At 35.7% G+C, this 19396-nt stretch overlaps 1 protein-coding gene across 1 annotated transcript; it reads left to right on the top strand.

Moving 5' to 3' along the window:
- Window positions 1-72: 72 nt before the first annotated feature.
- LOC108198841 (DELLA protein RGL3) lies at window positions 73-6136 on the top strand. Its single transcript, XM_064083121.1, has 2 exons — window positions 73-312; window positions 3292-6136. The coding sequence occupies exon 2, from the start codon at window positions 4383-4385 to the stop codon at window positions 5859-5861; it is 1479 nt and encodes a 492-aa protein (XP_063939191.1). The 5' UTR covers window positions 73-312; window positions 3292-4382; the 3' UTR covers window positions 5862-6136.
- Window positions 6137-19396: the final 13260 nt, after the last annotated feature.

The following is a 19396-nucleotide window of genomic DNA, read 5'->3' as shown; positions in this document are numbered from 1 at the left end:
TCCAGTATATTATAATTAGAACAAATAATAACTTTTAAAAGCTATTTACCGTTGCCGGTCATAAAGACTGTATTGAGTCATAAGACTGTATTAACGAAAATAGTGGCGAACGCGTAGATTCATTCCGAACTTAATTAAGATTTAAGAGGAAGCCAACAATTGGACAACTTGTATATACAATTGCCGATTCCTTCGTGGTTTGTTTAACGTAAATGATCTACGTTTTCTTCGACATGTAACCTTAAGTGGGTAATAACGCCTGAACGAAGCCGAATAAAGCGATCGTGCAGCAGCTTTAATTTGAAGCCCAAGGTATCATTTTAATACTATTATTCTTTCTTGATTTTCATCCTTGTCTCTTTGGGTAATCAGATGCTCCTTCTTTTGATGCTCCGCTTTTGTTTGTTTTTATCACTCTTCTTGTATATCAAAATGTAATCCTTATTTGTAATGTACGTTTGCACCAAAATATGTACTTTTCTGTACTCTTGTGCTAATTGGTGATGCCTAGTTGTTTTATTGGCAATGGAATAGTTTATTTGGTGATGGCTTATTAGGGTTTCCATTAGGGTTCTTGTTTGTAATAAAGTGGTTATTAAGTACTTACTACCGTAAAATCCGGTTATTTGCTACTAGAAACCCGAGAAAAGACTCGGCGTGCCACAATTTTTACAAGTAATGTCCAAATGAACAGATTTTGGAGAAATGATCCAAAATACCATTTATTAAGACCATGTTGCGTTTAGGTTTGAAAATCACTACAAAACATAACACGATGTGATGTTTTAGGACTAAAATGCTACATGAAATAGCTTTTAGGGTCTCGAAATGCTAGATCATGTAGCACTAAAAAGGAAAGGAGGATAAACGCCACACGGTCTAGCGTTTTGGATGGGAAAGTGGTAGGTTAGGGTCATCTTCTACAACAATGGTATTTGGGGTTTTTTTCTTGAAAATTGTGGCCTTTGTCTTGAAAATTGTGGTAGTGAGGGCCAACACCCTAGAAACCGTAAGGGAGTAGGGTTGGGCTTACGGGGATCATATATTTATATTATAACGATTACCTAATGCCTATGTTAATTGAGTCAAGTTTTTTCTTGATTCCAAAAATCAACTTCATGCTTTGTAAAGATAAGATAAAAGTTATATAATGCAATGTTTTAGTTGTTGGTGTTCATTGTGAACTTTTCATGATATCCCAAGCTTCACGCCCAGACCCAGATATAGGCTACCCCCGTGACATTTCATTGTAGACATGTACTAATTCCCTCTAAAATGGTATCTACAGATCCACTGTCTAATAATTTAAATGCATGGCGTTAAGCGAGGTAAATACAATGGACTTAGAAATTGGATTCAGTTGATGGTTTCAGGCCGACTAAAACGAGTAAATTTTCAGTGTAATTTGGTGGCTGAATTACTCTTGTTTGGCCGCCAGGCTATGGCCGTCCCACTATAGCCGCTTGATTTGTCTACTGAGGCCTGTTCATTTCCATTCTTGTGACCGTTTTATCATATACATTTAATGTTTGTTCCAAAATTAGGATGTACATAACAGCCTACTAGAACTTTGTAAAGTACTGTAGAGCCTGTTTAGATGATATGAAAAACCCTTCGAAATTACCAATTACATGCTCTTCACTTGGTTTTGCAGAGAGTGTTATGATCCATATGTAGACATTAGTTGTTTGGATTGCCCATGTACTTTTTGTAGCTTTACTTTATTTTCATTTATATATTTAGGGTGCACATCTAATTACATAATAATCTCCGACGTATATTCCGATTCACAAACAACCAAACAATTATGATCAAGTAAATTACCTTAATAGAGACGGCGCGTAAGTGTTCTCCTTCTTTGTCAAATGTCAAGTAACCCTTGCTGGAATTTGGAAGATCTGTAGTCATATAGATTTGGTTTTTTCTTACTGGAGAATTGGATCCACCACATGATTGTATTTACTTTTTCAAAATGCACTAACAACAACATAACACATTAAATGAAAATATATTGGCTGATGTATTAAAATCTGAGAAGAGCATGTTTAGTTAGTAATACATATTTGAATATAATTTTGTGTACCTTATTTATGCTTTCTTGGTTGTAATCTTTGACTGCGCTCCATAGATAATTATCAAACTGATTCTTGGTGTGTACCTTATCTACACTGATTCTTTTAGTGGAGTAGTCTTATTGTATCTTTCTGGCAGATGAAAGCTGATAAAATTTTGTGTGATTGTCGCTAGATATGCATCAGAATTCAGAACTCAGAAGATAAATCAAGATGTGATCTAGGGTGATACAGTTAGAGGTTAGCATATTAGATAGGACTGACATAAAACTAAAAATATGAAAGAACCTAATTACCTCTGTCTGGCTCCTTCATGTTCTTCCACTTCTCAATGAACATTCCTATCGACTTCCACTAATTCGAGAGTTTAGGTTGAATATCGACACTGTTGTGTACTCAAATAAATCGATTTATAGTTTATAGTTTATACATGAAAGTACATTGTACTTAGTTTGATTCCTATGGTAGATGGATTTCTGATCTTGACCTTGATTTAAATTCGTACAGTGAGATATATATATCTATAAGAGGAATCAATACATTCTTTTGAATAGTGTGCCACAGGCAAGATAACTATAAGGAATCAATACATTCTTTTGAGTAGCACTGGAAGCAGGTTTGTTGAAACTAGGAATTTTACATGATGTTGTGCGAGTACAAAATACATATGATTGCACTTTAAACTAGATACGCATATGCTGAACGATGGTTTCTTTATTGGCTAAAGATTAGAGTACATGATAATTATCATGCTCGTCTCGTGTGTTTGGTTTATAGTTATTCAATTGTTTGGAATTGTTAAGCTTCAAGCGACAGCATTTTATTATTTCTGCAATTCTCTCATAGTCTCAGAAACTCGAACAAGGTACTCATGACACATGCAAACATGTGTGAGCAGGGAAAGGTGTCTACCTGAACTGGTAGATATTTAAGTCACCCAGTATGTTATATATTAATTATAAGCTTTCCTTTAGAAAATCTGCCCTAATGGATGCAAATAGAATGTAAAAGATGAGTGAATTCAACTTACATTAGGCTAGTGTACCAATTCTTTAAATGTCAAGTGTTACACCCTCTTTCTCTAACATCTTCCAGTTTCAGTATAGAACTTCTATGCCTGAAGTTACTCAATAGGTTCTGCTATAATGATCGGAGATTAGTTAACAATTAAATATGGCATTTTTAGAACCTAATTATATGCCTTTTTGCTTGTACGCAGAGTTTCTTAAGCTCAGAAACATGAGAGATGGACCGTACTTGCTGGACAATGGTAAAACTTAGCCTTGTTTATCGAACAAGGTCGATTGAATCTAATTAGGTAACCCTGGGGCTCAGCAAGTTCAGTACTAATCTGAAGTTGTAGGCAAAAGGTTTGATACATTTCAGTCTTATATTGTTGGAAACGGCATAATTCGCACTGTTCGAACAAGTTTGCTCATCAAGAAAACTCAATTATATCTTGCATGCTCTCAGCTTTTTGTTGTAGAAAATATTCAGGTACAAGAAACTGTGAGAATAGACAAGTTACACAATAGTAGCTCCGCAGAATATACACAGTAGAAAGCATTATGAGTGCTGCTTTGTGGAAATATGTGGAGTACATCATAAATATGTACATGTTACGTCATATATTTTTTATACCAAGATTTTATAATATTTATGGTTGTAATGTTAGAAGACATAACATCAGAGCAAAGTGGCTTTAACCCTGATGTTAATTTAATTATTAGGGCAACTAAATAACTAATGCAAAACATCTGGCCCTAAACTTTCTCAGTAGTTATGTTGTAACTATAAACTGTTGGATTTACATTGCCGTACATATGCCTCAACTTGTTTTCTTTTCACATTTGTGCTTGCACTGATTCATCTTATTTGTTACCAATTCATTCTGTATATAGTTACTCATGTGCAGCCAATAGCTTAATTTGCTTAACTTGTATCGTTTTCTGCTTGTTTAGTTTTTTAATATAAACATTGTTGCTGGCCGAGGTCTGATAAGATTACTTAACCATATGTATGTTTTCACTTGTATACACAAAGGGCTTGCAGTCATCCTTGATCATATCGGTAGTGCTCTATCTATGTACTGTTAATAAAAAATTTAGCATAAAAATAATATAATATATTTGTTTGGGGAATACACAGAGTTCAGCTCTCTATAAATCATATGAATCAATAGAGGGAACATGCAGACACACACTAGCACACATTCTACACTTGGGTCTTTGTCTCTTGTTCTTCTGAATCTTATGCTAGAGTGTGAAGGGGGGAACATAGCACTCTTTTGTATCACAAGATTGGGTTGAAATGAATTCCATTTATGCTAGAACTTTGGAACAATGTGAAGAAGCAACTGGAGAATCAGATAATGTTAAAGCGAGGACTAAAAGCCTTCCACTTGCGTCAATCGAGCTCTTGAAAAAATGTGGCAGTAAGAGGAACCATTTTGGTTTTGAGGAGAATGTTGAGTTGAACTTGCATGTTCCAGGTAATACAGGTAACCGTGTGTTATCAGTGGAAGATGTTATGATGATTGCGAAAGAAAAATATATTCAGTACATCTCCCACACTCCTGATGATCTTTCCATGCTCTTCCATCCACTTAATAACCACTACTCAGGTCTATCTGGTGAGGCTGCCGAAGATATAGAGCTTGTAGTGTTTCTTCTAGCTTCTGCTGAGACATTCGTGAACAGACAATTTCATCAAATGATAAATTTGCTTAGCATGTGCTATCAGTTGGCTACCCCCGATGGTAATCCAATTAAAAGACTTGTCTTTTATTTTGCTGAAGCTCTTAAGGAAAGGATTCAACAAGAAACAGGAAATGCGTTGTTGGGAGGAATGGGACATCAAAGAAGGAAGACAATGCAGTTACAGGATGCTCTGACAATGCTGCATCCTGCTGCAATTGCATGTCATCAGCAACTTCCAGTTAGTCAAGTAATCCAATTCGCTTCTATGCAAGCTATATTGGATAATGTTTCAACATCAAGCAGGATTCATTTGGTTGATATAGGTATCAAAAATGGTTTGTACTGGGTAATATTTATGCAAGCTCTTTCTGTTCGACATGAATGCCCCCTTGAGCTTCTTAAGATAACTGCGGTTATATCTTCATCCAGAGAGAGTACTGAAGTGATAGGTAAGAGGTTATCATCTTTTGCCCAAAGCATAAACTTGCCGTTTTCATTCAATATAGTTGTCACAAGCATGGAAGATCTAATGGAAGAGGTGTTTAGCTTTGAGACTGAGGAAACTGTAGCATTCTTTTCACATGTATATCTGTCAACCATGTTGGCGTGGCCCAATCGCTTGGCAGCATTGATGGGAGTGATGAAGAAAATCCGACCACGAGTAATGGTGGTCGTAGAAATAGAGGCACATACAAATTCGCCTGCTCTCATGGATCGCTTTATTGAAGCACTCTTTCTATATGGTTCACTTTTTGATTGTCTCGAGAATTGCATGGATCGATGCAGTCAATTTAGGAAGACAATAGAAGCCGTATACCTCTGGGAGGGGATTCAGAATCTTGTTACAAGTGAGGGCGAGTTGTGGATACATCGCCATGAGAAGATCGACTATTGGAGAGATGTTTTTGGAAGGTTTGGATTAGTGGAGATGGAGCTAAGTAAATCATCTTTGAGCCAAGCAGACCTTGTTCTTAAGAAGAATCCTTGTGGTAAATTTTGCACATTGGCTATGAACGGAAAATCCTTAATTTGTGGGTGGAAGGGAGCACCAATAAGTTCTGTCTCTGCATGGGAGTTTCGTCAGGAATAGGATGTGAGAAGATTAAGAATATGGATATCTGTCTCAAATAAGCAAGCAATAATAATGCATGTATGGAAACAAATACATGCTACAAAACTTAAAGTGTTCATTTAGCACTTACTAAAAATAAACTTAAGAAAAGGATCATTAGAGGAAGAAAATAAGCTTAGATGCTAATGCTCCACTGGAAAAATCAAAAGCCCTTTGCTTTTAGCAAGATCTTTGTTAGATGATCTCGGGACCGATTTAGCACATTCATCATCAATCTTGTCCGGGACCCAGATTTTCTTTTTGATTAATTAAAAATCACAAATGTTTAAGTTAGCATACTTATTATCTAGAAACGTAAAAAGCACGATTGTGACGCCCTCCCAATCCGGGGTCTAGATTGAGGAGTCACAAATCAACTTTAACATGCACAACCTGGATTTAGCAATATAAATACTCAACCCCTTTACACCACAAGGATCTTTAACAGGTGATGGTATGAAACAAGTTACAACTTACTAACCAAAATAATAAGTTATAAACTTATTACAAACTCTTAATAAATAGCATCAACCATAATTCCGACTTGGAATTATATAAAACATCTCAAAGGTACTGTTTACAACAGTCCATACTAACATACTTACTCCCCACTGACTATATCCAAAGCGTCCTCTAGCTGAGCTGGTAAAGTAATCTAACGAAATAGAGAGGGGGATGTAGACAGCCTAACGAACTGAGCACCTAGGACTGGCCATCTTCCTCTTGCTTAGCTGTCAGGGTTAGATAAACAACCGAATGAGCTACAAAAGCTCAGCAAGTAACTATAAGGAACAAATAAATTAAACTATTCGACAAAATAAGATGGAGAGCTTTCGATTATGGACTAAAGTTACAAAGGTCATAATAGAGATTAAAAGTACAAGATCATTACATAAAAACCATTTTTGTAAATGAATAATTCATAAAACATTTCTCTTTTCAAAACTTTCGTAAAATTACCCTTCTCATAACATTTCCTTCAAATCAATCCTTTCATCAAAACTTTATTTTTCCATCACAAAAACTATCTCATTTTCAAAACCGTCCAACACTTGGACATTTCTTTTCATAAATTATTTTACTTGATTGGAGTGTATAACGCTCTGGATTGCACGGGTGATCAGCCACGGACAATCCCCATACCGGACTTTACAGTCCCTCTGGACGTGAATAGGGTACCCGAAAGGCAACTTATTTGGCCTTTCAAATGCCAGCCCTCACTGGTCTTCATAATGTGCCAGCCCTCACTGGTCTTCATAATCATATAGCTGGACCGGCGTTACTCGGCCACTTACGCCTCCAATCTATAGAATTCCGTGGAAAACCATTAAATTGGAAAACTTTCTTCTTTAAAAATATCTTTCATTTTAAAACCTTATCAACCTTTCAAATCATTATGACACTTGCAATCACTTGCAAGTCTAACACCATTCTTAGTTTCATTTACAGATACCAGTTCCATTTACTTGTGGTGGTCAAGTATATGGAAAAGAAATATTCTTCGATCAAAAGATAAATATTTGAGGATAAAAATATACTGGATACAAAAGCATGAACTTCATGAACGAATTTGTATTCAAAAGTGAGACATTATATTCAATAAGAAAGGAAATCAGGCTTTTATAATCCAAAAAGTAGATCAGGGGTGACAGTACTTATTATCATTTATCAATAAGCTGCTTAGGAGAGGGAGGGAGAGAGAGAGAGAGGAAAGTTACTTGCCTCAACTCGCTTCCCACTTGGCCAAGTAATTCTCTAACTGTCACCTAACAAAGCCTTTCCTTTCCTAAGTTTCACAGTCTCGTCTTTTGAATCTACACGCGTAGAGACACTATTTTAGTATCCTAATAATCAATCGATGTTCACCCTGAACGTCTACTTATATATACCCTTTCGATAATTATAAATATTATTGACTGCCTTTAATCACATAGGCTAGTAAGAGTACACATACACATTGGAACATATATAAAGCATATAAGCATATATCACTTAAGCATGCTACACATAGTAGTCACATACCATAGCCACTAACATACATCTAAAAAAATAAATCTATCTTCGAAAAGATTTTACGCCAAATTACATGTATAACTAGTATTGTTTGTTTGTACATATTTTCTAATAAAAACAAAATCCCTATACAATATTCTCGACTAGTAGTGATGACCATACTTGAGGGATGTGCTGATAAGATTTTGAAAATTAATATTTTTAGAAATTTCGGCAGCATCTCTTCTATTTATCGGACTATCCACCTGTTTGAAAATAATACCAACAACCAACCAATCAAATTTTAAATCAAACAAATTAACAACTACTGACCAATAACCAGTAATACACATTTATACTCTAATAAATCACAACTCAACTCATATATTTGAATTTGTGAAGAAAACTCTCTTTGTGACCTTAAAACAGAATTTTCACAAAGTTGCGCTACCGACATTCAAACATTTTTAATAAATCAGAAATATATGATTTTCACTTGAAATTTTGAGGAGACTTTCCTGAACTCCCCAAGTAGCTACAAAGTTTGTTTTGGCTTAAAAATCAAAGTCAAAGTAATTTAACTATAATTTATAAAATCAAAAATCGGAGCAGTTTTGCTTATTGCACATACCTCACTAAAATAATCATAACTCCCAACTCATTAATCTAAATGCAATGATTCTTTTTGGAGAGTAAACTAGACTCCAATTATCATATAATATGACCAGAAACTACTGCTCATGCATATCATAATTTACCCAGAAAATGACTCCAACAGATGCATCACAACAGCACAACAAAATTTCGCACATATGTCACTTAAATGGCTATATCTTTTAGCTCATATAATGAAACATCGAAATTCTTTTTCGTACTTGATATAGACATCAAGGAACACCTTATCACAGAAATATTAGGCACAAAAGTCGATTCAATTAACCCAAAATTATGCTACAAAAACAGCCCAGCAGCAGTCTACAAATTTATAACGTTCTAAATCATTAATCCGCTACTTACACTCTCAAAGTACCATTCTAAAAGCATACCATCATACTTGTATGCATAATCTTAAACCCAATCATCAAAACAAATCAATATTAATCAAGCCCAACTCATAAATCTGTTTTAAAAATTTACAAAATCCAATATGCATACAAAGTTATCATCTTATCAAGATTTTTCCATGAATCAAATTCAAGAACACAAAAATCGAACTAAACCCGAAGTGGGTTCTAATAAACCAAGCAATACCCACAACTATATAGTTTAGGAAGTGATTCAAGACAAAAATCCGGTCTCAATTCGAGAATCGGACACGAAAAAGGAAGAGGGAGTGAGGAGGGAGAGAGTACCAGAGAGAGAGAGAAGAGCCGAGAGAGATGAAGAGAGTTCGAGAGAACTCGACACTGAATAAGAAAGAACTGGGCTGGTGGTTTAGAGGATATAGCCGGGGACAATTTAGTAATCATACAATTAAAACCAATACCCTTTTACTGCAAAATTCCTGAAAAACGAGCTTGTAAATTATAAAACTTCTATGAAATTGCTCTGAACAACTCGAACTATATTTTTAAAATATAGAATATGAAATTACCTCTCTCCCCATATTTTTAAAATAATTTTTGAGCACATAGATTATTTTATATGAATTTTACAAGATAATGCTCGATAATCAAAATTATGATTATACAATCATTTTAAAATAGTAAATCACTGAAATAAATTCAACGATCATTCTTAAAATATCTTTAAGAATATTCTAGAGATAATAAAGCAAATTCCATGATTTTATCACATCTCAAATATTTTACAAAAATATGTAAGCTCATATACTCATATTTTCACATGATAAAATATTTAAAATTATCTAAAGCCACATCAATCACATATTTCAACCCGTACAAGTCATATAGCACGTAGTCATACATCCACAATCAAATCTCATACTTTCATTTAATTAATGTATCAAAATATATTTATTCACACTTTTCTATTTCCGTCATTTGCGTAAAATCCGATATCCTTTATCGGTCATAAATTCACTTTATCCACTTAACCGTATCAACACATATGGGTCACAAAATCATGTACGCATATATTTTCCATGAAATTAATAACCCACTCATTTCTCGTTTAAATCCTCATAAATAATCACTTTTCGGTTCCTTGACCGTTGACTCAAATTCATAAATCATATACCACCTCATCCAACTGGAATATTATATAATATTTATTTATTTTCTAATTTCACATAAAATGGCACATTTGCATATAATATTCGATATACAATTCGCGAAATCCCCGGATATTACATCCTTCCCCCCTTAAAAGGATTCTGTCCCCAGAATCATACCTAAGTAAATAAATGAGGATACTTGTTAAGCATTTCGCTTTCAAGCTCCCAAGTTGCTTCCTCAACTCTAGGATTCCTCCACAAAACCTTTACTAACGGCACTATCTTATTTCTAAGCGCCTTCTCTTTTCGATCTAGAATTTCTACCGGCTGCTCTACATAAGATAGGTCTGGTTGAATCTCTAGGGGCTCATATTCTATCACATGACTTGCATCTGGATTGTACTTTCTAAGCATAGATATGTGAAAGACATTATGAATATGTTGCATCTGCGGCGGTAGAGCCAACTCGTAAGCAACCCTTCCAACTTTCTTTAATATCTCAGAAGGTCCGATATATCTTGGACTTAGCTTCCCTTTCTTTCCAAATCTGGATAGTCCTTTCCATGGTGATACTTTTGGCAATACTTTCTCTCCAGGCTCGAATTCCATATCTCTTCGATTCTGATCAGCATACTTTTTCTGTCTATCTTGTGCAGCAACCAATCTTTTCCGAATTACTTCCACTTTTTCTTTGGTCTGTTGAATCAACTCTGGACTTGAAAGCTTACGCTCACCAACTTCATCCCAATATAAAGGTGATCTACACTTTCTTCCATACAAAGCCTCATATGGCGGCATACCAATACTCGTGTGGTAACTGTTGTTGTAAGAGAATTCCACCAAAGGCAAATGATCGTCCCAGTTTCCTTTAAAATCCAATGCACAAACTCTTAACATATCTTCAATTGTTTGAATAGTTCTTTCGCTTTGCCCGTCCGTCTGTGGATGATAAGCGGTACTCATACTCAGCTTGGTTCCCAAATGCTCCTGAAATTGTCGCCAAAATCTCGAATTGAGTCGGGGATCCCTGTCCGACACAATAGACACCGGTACTCCGTGCCGCATAACAATCTCATCCAAATATAACTTAATCAACTTATCTAATGAAAATCTTTCATTGATAGGTAGAAAATGTGCCGATTTGGTTAATCGATCGATAATCACCCAGATGGCGTCATGGTTAGCTCGGGTTCTTGGTAGTCCTACTACAAAATCCATAGCAAGATGTTCCCACTTCCATTCAGGGATATCCAATGGCTGAAGCAGTCCACTTGGTCTTTGATGTTCTGCTTTTACTCTTTGACACGTGTAACATTTGCTTACCCACTCTGCGATCTCTTTCTTCATATTTGGCCACCAAAAGTTTTCCTCTAAATCCCTATACATTTTGGTACTTCCGGGATGGATTGAATATCTTGAATTGTGAGCTTCATGTAAAATTTCATGTTTCAATTCTGTGACATCAGGAATCCAAATACGAGAAGAAAATCTCAATATGCCTTTATCATCCTTTTGACTATTTATCTCTTCGCCGGACAACTTATCTTTCTCTTGAAGCATCACCTGCTCTTGACATCGTCGAATCTTTTCGAACAGCTCAGGTTGAAAGGTCATTGTATACATCACGTCGTCTTGTGACTCCGGTATTCGTACCTCAAGTTCCAACTTTTCAAATTCTTCCACTAACTCTTTCGATGACGTTAACATATTCAGTCTTTCCTTTCGGCTCAAAGCATCTGCCACCACATTTGCTTTTCCAGGATGGTAGTTTATTGTACAATCATAATCCTTAATCAGCTCCAACCACCGTCTTTGTCTCATATTCAATTCCTTCTGAGTAAAGATGTACTTTAAACTCTTATGATCCGTATAGATTTCACACTTTTCTCCGTATAAATAATGTCTCCAAATCTTAAGTGCAAAAACAATTGCTGCTAACTCCAAGTCATGAGTTGGATATTTCTGCTCGTGAGGCTTCAATTGCCGAGAAGCATACGCAATCACTTTTCCATGTTGCATTAAAACGCATCCTAGCCCTCTACGAGAAGCATCACTATAGATCACGAAATCTCCTTTTTCATCTGGTAAAACCAACACTGGTGCTGATACCAACCTCTTCTTTAGTTCTTGAAAACTCTCTTCACACTTGTCTGTCCATACAAACTTCTCGTTCTTTCTGGTCAACTTTGTCAATGGAACCGCAATCTTTGAAAAAGTCTTGTACAAATCTCCGATAATATCCAGCTAATCCTAGAAAACTCCTAACTTCTGTGGGTGTCTTTGGCCTTTCCCAATTCATTATTGCTTCGATCTTTTCAGGGTCCACTTTGATGCCTTCACTGCTCACTACGTGACCAAGAAACTGAACTTTCTTTAGCCAAAACTCACATTTAGAGAATTTGGCATACAACTTCTCTTTCCTTAATATTCCAAGGACCATCCTCAAATGTTTGGCATGTTCTGCTTCCGTTTTAGAATAAATCAAAATATCGTCAATAAACACGATTACGAACTTGTCCAAATATTTCTTAAAAACTCTGTTCATCAAGTCCATGAACGCGGCAGGTGCATTTGTCAGCCCAAAAGACATCACTAGGAACTCGTAATGTCCATACCTCGTACGAAATGCCGTTTTAGGTATATCTTCCGCTTTGATCTTCAACTGGTGATAACCGGATCTCAAATCAATCTTAGAGAAACATGTCGCTCCCTTTAATTGATCAAACAGATCATCGATACGTGGTAATGGGTATTTATTCTTAATGGTTAACTTATTAAGTTCACGATAGTCGATACATAACCTCATGCTCCCATCCTTTTTCTTGACAAACAAAACTGGCGCTCCCCATGGTGATACGCTTGGTCGAATAAATCCTTTATCCAATAATTCCTGCAACTGCATAGCTAACTCTTTCATTTCTACAGGTGCCATTCGATAAGGAGCTTTCGACACAGGTTCAGTTCCGGGTGCCAAATCAATCGTGAAATCTATCTCTCGGTCTGGTGGCAATCCAGGTAACTCATCAGGGAAAACATCGGGAAACTCATTAACAATTGGAATTTCTTCAATCTTGGGTGGTTCCTTACTAACATCGACTACATGAGCTAGATAGGCTTCACATCCTTGTCTTAATAATCTTTTTGCTTGAATCATTGTTAGAAACTTCTTCTCTTGCTTTCGTCCTCGAAAGACGACTTCCTTATTATCCTTGGACTTTAATCTCACTTTCTTATTCTTGCACTCAATTTGAGCATCATGGTCTGCTAACCAGTCCATTCCTAGAATAATATCAAATTCTCCTAACTTGAAAGGTATCAAGTTCGCAAAGAAATGACAACATTCTATCTCTCTGTCACAACTAGGACATATACTATCAACCGATACTTTATCCTGATTAGCCACTTCTATAACTAAGTTGGGTTCTAACGGTTGTGTAGCACAAGCCAATTTATCAACAAAGTTCTTTGATATAAAAGACTTAGTAGCTCCAGAATCGATTAATACTTTTGCATCTAAAGAATTCACAATAAGCATACCTGCAACCACATCTGAGTCCTGAACAGCATCTTTCATCGTCATATTAAAAGTTCTGGCTCTTGGTTGTACTGGAGGTGTCGGTGTTGGTGATCCAGCTATCCTCAGAACATTTGCTTGTTGAACAGGCTCCTTGCAATCTCTTGCCATATGGCCCAACTTGCCACACTTAAAACATGTCACGCCCTTCTTGCCCGAAGTACTAGTACATTCTGAAGAATAATGACCCTTCTTGTTACATTTGAAGCATGTGATGTTAGGCTTGTTACAGATTCCAGAATGCTTCCTCCCACAAGTCTTACATTCTGGGGCCGGAGGTCTATTACCTTTCTGTTGCTGATTCTGACCGGAGAAACGGTTACTCTGTCCAACATTTCCGGGCTTGGATCCTTGAAATCCTTTATTGGTTGGGTTGTCAGAACCTTTCCTGAATTTACCTTTAGACTTTCCACTTGATTGCCCTTGACTTTCTTCAGACCTTTCAAATTTTCTTTTCTTACTATCGTTCTCTCTTTTTGACATCTCACTTTCACCTTCCACAATCATAGCCTTCTGAACCACTGCAGCATATGTTTGAAGCTCAAAAACTTCCACTCGACTACGTATCCATGACTTAAGTCCTTGTTGAAACCGTTTTGCCTTTTTGTGTTCCGTATTCACATATTCCGGCACAAACCTTGCCAATTCTGAAAACTTTGCCTCATATTCTGCCACAGTCATACCTTCCTGTTTCAATTCTAAAAACTTAACTTCCAACTGATCTTGTAAGTATTGAGGTAGATACTTTTCCAAAAATAACTCCGTAAACCTTTCCCACGTCATAATACCATTTCCTTCTAAGGTCTTGGTGGACTCCCACCAAAAATTTGCCTCGTCTTTCAGGTAGAAACTTGCATATTCCGTTTTCTTATTTTCACCCACCTCCGTTAAAGCAAAAGCTTTTTCCATTTCCTTTATCCAGGTTTTCGCTTTAATTGGATCTGTAGTTCCCCTAAATTCAGGTGGGTGGAGGGATTGGAAAGCTTTAAAGCTTCCGACTCGAGGAGCTTGGGGCTGCTGGTTCAAAGCAGCGGTTTGCAGCTGAAGAAGACGGAGAATTTGAGTCATGGTAGGGTCTTCTTGATCCCGACCTTGATTCTGATTACCCTCATATGGGTTTGTTGGTGTGGTTGACATTTTTCTGATGAATAGACAAGCAACCTACTATTAGGCAACATGCTAACATGGCAATATATCATAAAACAATCTCTTCTTATCCACCTTATATATAATTCCAACATTTTAAACTTTTAGCACATGCAGCTCTATTACCACATAAGTTGCTCGCCATATCATAGAAATCATAGGGTAAGAGTTCAGGGTATTATTCTGAAACATAGGTATTAAGCATAGGTATTATTTGAAACTGATGTGAAAGGAACAGTATGGTGCAACAATGTTATGAAAAGAAATGCATAGGTAGTTATAACGATAATCAGGGTTACAAAAACAAGTTTGAAATGAAAGACAACACAATAATGTGGCTACATGATCAAATAAGGGGAAAAACTGAGAAATATTCCATAAGTGTCACCAGCTGCAAACCAACTACTACAACCAGCAAAACAAATCTAGGATAATATGGGTCATCTTGATGGCTCGGCACCAACTTAAGTAACTCCAATCCTACTGGTATAGAGATACAACAACTACAAGTCACATATTCCATCCACCTGGCCAACTTATACACCTTATAAGCCTAGCCTTGGCATCACAAGTCAATGACGCTCATCTAAACGTCTTCGACTCTAACTCAGACACGCTATTCTACTCTTATAAACTTAACTCGTTAAGACTATATCCAATAATCTCAACGAAACCCTATATGGGTTGGGAACGCACAATTAACTTATGTGGTTCTCCTAAGGCCTGCCTATTATAACTTGTTTCAGGGACCAAAACCTGTAGCTCTGATACCAACTGTGACGCCCTCCCAATCCGGGGTCTAGATTGAGGAGTCACAAATCAACTTTAACATGCACAACCTGGATTTAGCAATATAAATACTCAACCCCTTTACACCACAAGGATCTTTAACAGGTGATGGTATGAAACAAGTTACAACTTACTAACCAAAATAATAAGTTATAAACTTATTACAAACTCTTAATAAATAGCATCAACCATAATTCCGACTTGGAATTATATAAAACATCTCAAAGGTACTGTTTACAACAGTCCATACTAACATACTTACTCCCCACTGACTATATCCAAAGCGTCCTCTAGCTGAGCTGGTAAAGTAATCTAACGAAATAGAGAGGGGGATGTAGACAGCCTAACGAACTGAGCACCTAGGACTGGCCATCTTCCTCTTGCTTAGCTGTCAGGGTTAGATAAACAACCGAATGAGCTACAAAAGCTCAGCAAGTAACTATAAGGAACAAATAAATTAAACTATTCGACAAAATAAGATGGAGAGCTTTCGATTATGGACTAAAGTTACAAAGGTCATAATAGAGATTAAAAGTACAAGATCATTACATAAAAACCATTTTTGTAAATGAATAATTCATAAAACATTTCTCTTTTCAAAACTTTCGTAAAATTACCCTTCTCATAACATTTCCTTCAAATCAATCCTTTCATCAAAACTTTATTTTTCCATCACAAAAACTATCTCATTTTCAAAACCGTCCAACACTTGGACATTTCTTTTCATAAATTATTTTACTTGATTGGAGTGTATAACGCTCTGGATTGCACGGGTGATCAGCCACGGACAATCCCCATACCGGACTTTACAGTCCCTCTGGACGTGAATAGGGTACCCGAAAGGCAACTTATTTGGCCTTTCAAATGCCAGCCCTCACTGGTCTTCATAATGTGCCAGCCCTCACTGGTCTTCATAATCATATAGCTGGACCGGCGTTACTCGGCCACTTACGCCTCCAATCTATAGAATTCCGTGGAAAACCATTAAATTGGAAAACTTTCTTCTTTAAAAATATCTTTCATTTTAAAACCTTATCAACCTTTCAAATCATTATGACACTTGCAATCACTTGCAAGTCTAACACCATTCTTAGTTTCATTTACAGATACCAGTTCCATTTACTTGTGGTGGTCAAGTATATGGAAAAGAAATATTCTTCGATCAAAAGATAAATATTTGAGGATAAAAATATACTGGATACAAAAGCATGAACTTCATGAACGAATTTGTATTCAAAAGTGAGACATTATATTCAATAAGAAAGGAAATCAGGCTTTTATAATCCAAAAAGTAGATCAGGGGTGACAGTACTTATTATCATTTATCAATAAGCTGCTTAGGAGAGGGAGGGAGAGAGAGAGAGAGAGGAAAGTTACTTGCCTCAACTCGCTTCCCACTTGGCCAAGTAATTCTCTAACTGTCACCTAACAAAGCCTTTCCTTTCCTAAGTTTCACAGTCTCGTCTTTTGAATCTACACGCGTAGAGACACTATTTTAGTATCCTAATAATCAATCGATGTTCACCCTGAACGTCTACTTATATATACCCTTTCGATAATTATAAATATTATTGACTGCCTTTAATCACATAGGCTAGTAAGAGTACACATACACATTGGAACATATATAAAACATATAAGCATATATCACTTAAGCATGCTACACATAGTAGTCACATACCATAGCCACTAACATACATCTAAAAAAATAAATCTATCTTCGAAAAGATTTTACGCCAAATTACATGTATAACTAGTATTGTTTGTTTGTACATATTTTCTAATAAAAACAAAATCCCTATACAATATTCTCGACTAGTAGTGATGACCATACTTGAGGGATGTGCTGATAAGATTTTGAAAATTAATATTTTTAGAAATTTCGGCAGCATCTCTTCTATTTATCGGACTATCCACCTGTTTGAAAATAATACCAACAACCAACCAATCAAATTTTAAATCAAACAAATTAACAACTACTGACCAATAACCAGTAATACACATTTATACTCTAATAAATCACAACTCAACTCATATATTTGAATTTGTGAAGAAAACTCTCTTTGTGACCTTAAAACAGAATTTTCACAAAGTTGCGCTACCGACATTCAAACATTTTTAATAAATCAGAAATATATGATTTTCACTTGAAATTTTGAGGAGACTTTCCTGAACTCCCCAAGTAGCTACAAAGTTTGTTTTGGCTTAAAAATCAAAGTCAAAGTAATTTAACTATAATTTATAAAATCAAAAATCGGAGCAGTTTTGCTTATTGCACATACCTCACTAAAATAATCATAACTCCCAACTCATTAATCTAAATGCAATGATTCTTTTTGGAGAGTAAACTAGACTCCAATTATCATATAATATGACCAGAAACTACTGCTCATGCATATCATAATTTACCCAGAAAATGACTCCAACAGATGCATCACAACAGCACAACAAAATTTCGCACATATGTCACTTAAATGGCTATATCTTTTAGCTCATATAATGAAACATCGAAATTCTTTTTCGTACTTGATATAGACATCAAGGAACACCTTATCACAGAAATATTAGGCACAAAAGTCGATTCAATTAACCCAAAATTATGCTACAAAAACAGCCCAGCAGCAGTCTACAAATTTATAACGTTCTAAATCATTAATCCGCTACTTACACTCTCAAAGTACCATTCTAAAAGCATACCATCATACTTGTATGCATAATCTTAAACCCAATCATCAAAACAAATCAATATTAATCAAGCCCAACTCATAAATCTGTTTTAAAAATTTACAAAATCCAATATGCATACAAAGTTATCATCTTATCAAGATTTTTCCATGAATCAAATTCAAGAACACAAAAATCGAACTAAACCCGAAGTGGGTTCTAATAAACCAAGCAATACCCACAACTATATAGTTTAGGAAGTGATTCAAGACAAAAATCCGGTCTCAATTCGAGAATCGGACACGAAAAAGGAAGAGGGAGTGAGGAGGGAGAGAGTACCAGAGAGAGAGAGAAGAGCCGAGAGAGATGAAGAGAGTTCGAGAGAACTCGACACTGAATAAGAAAGAACTGGGCTGGTGGTTTAGAGGATATAGCCGGGGACAATTTAGTAATCATACAATTAAAACCAATACCCTTTTACTGCAAAATTCCTGAAAAACGAGCTTGTAAATTATAAAACTTCTATGAAATTGCTCTGAACAACTCGAACTATATTTTTAAAATATAGAATATGAAATTACCTCTCTCCCCATATTTTTAAAATAATTTTTGAGCACATAGATTATTTTATATGAATTTTACAAGATAATGCTCGATAATCAAAATTATGATTATACAATCATTTTAAAATAGTAAATCACTGAAATAAATTCAACGATCATTCTTAAAATATCTTTAAGAATATTCTAGAGATAATAAAGCAAATTCCATGATTTTATCACATCTCAAATATTTTACAAAAATATGTAAGCTCATATACTCATATTTTCACATGATAAAATATTTAAAATTATCTAAAGCCACATCAATCACATATTTCAACCCGTACAAGTCATATAGCACGTAGTCATACATCCACAATCAAATCTCATACTTTCATTTAATTAATGTATCAAAATATATTTATTCACACTTTTCTATTTCCGTCATTTGCGTAAAATCCGATATCCTTTATCGGTCATAAATTCACTTTATCCACTTAACCGTATCAACACATATGGGTCACAAAATCATGTACGCATATATTTTCCATGAAATTAATAACCCACTCATTTCTCGTTTAAATCCTCATAAATAATCACTTTTCGGTTCCTTGACCGTTGACTCAAATTC

This window comes from Daucus carota, chromosome 8, assembly GCF_001625215.2.
Source record: "Daucus carota subsp. sativus chromosome 8, DH1 v3.0, whole genome shotgun sequence".
NCBI classification, from domain to species: domain Eukaryota; kingdom Viridiplantae; phylum Streptophyta; class Magnoliopsida; order Apiales; family Apiaceae; genus Daucus; species Daucus carota.
Note: the sequence above shows the minus strand (reverse complement) of the source record. Positions and strands in the feature narration are given on the sequence as shown.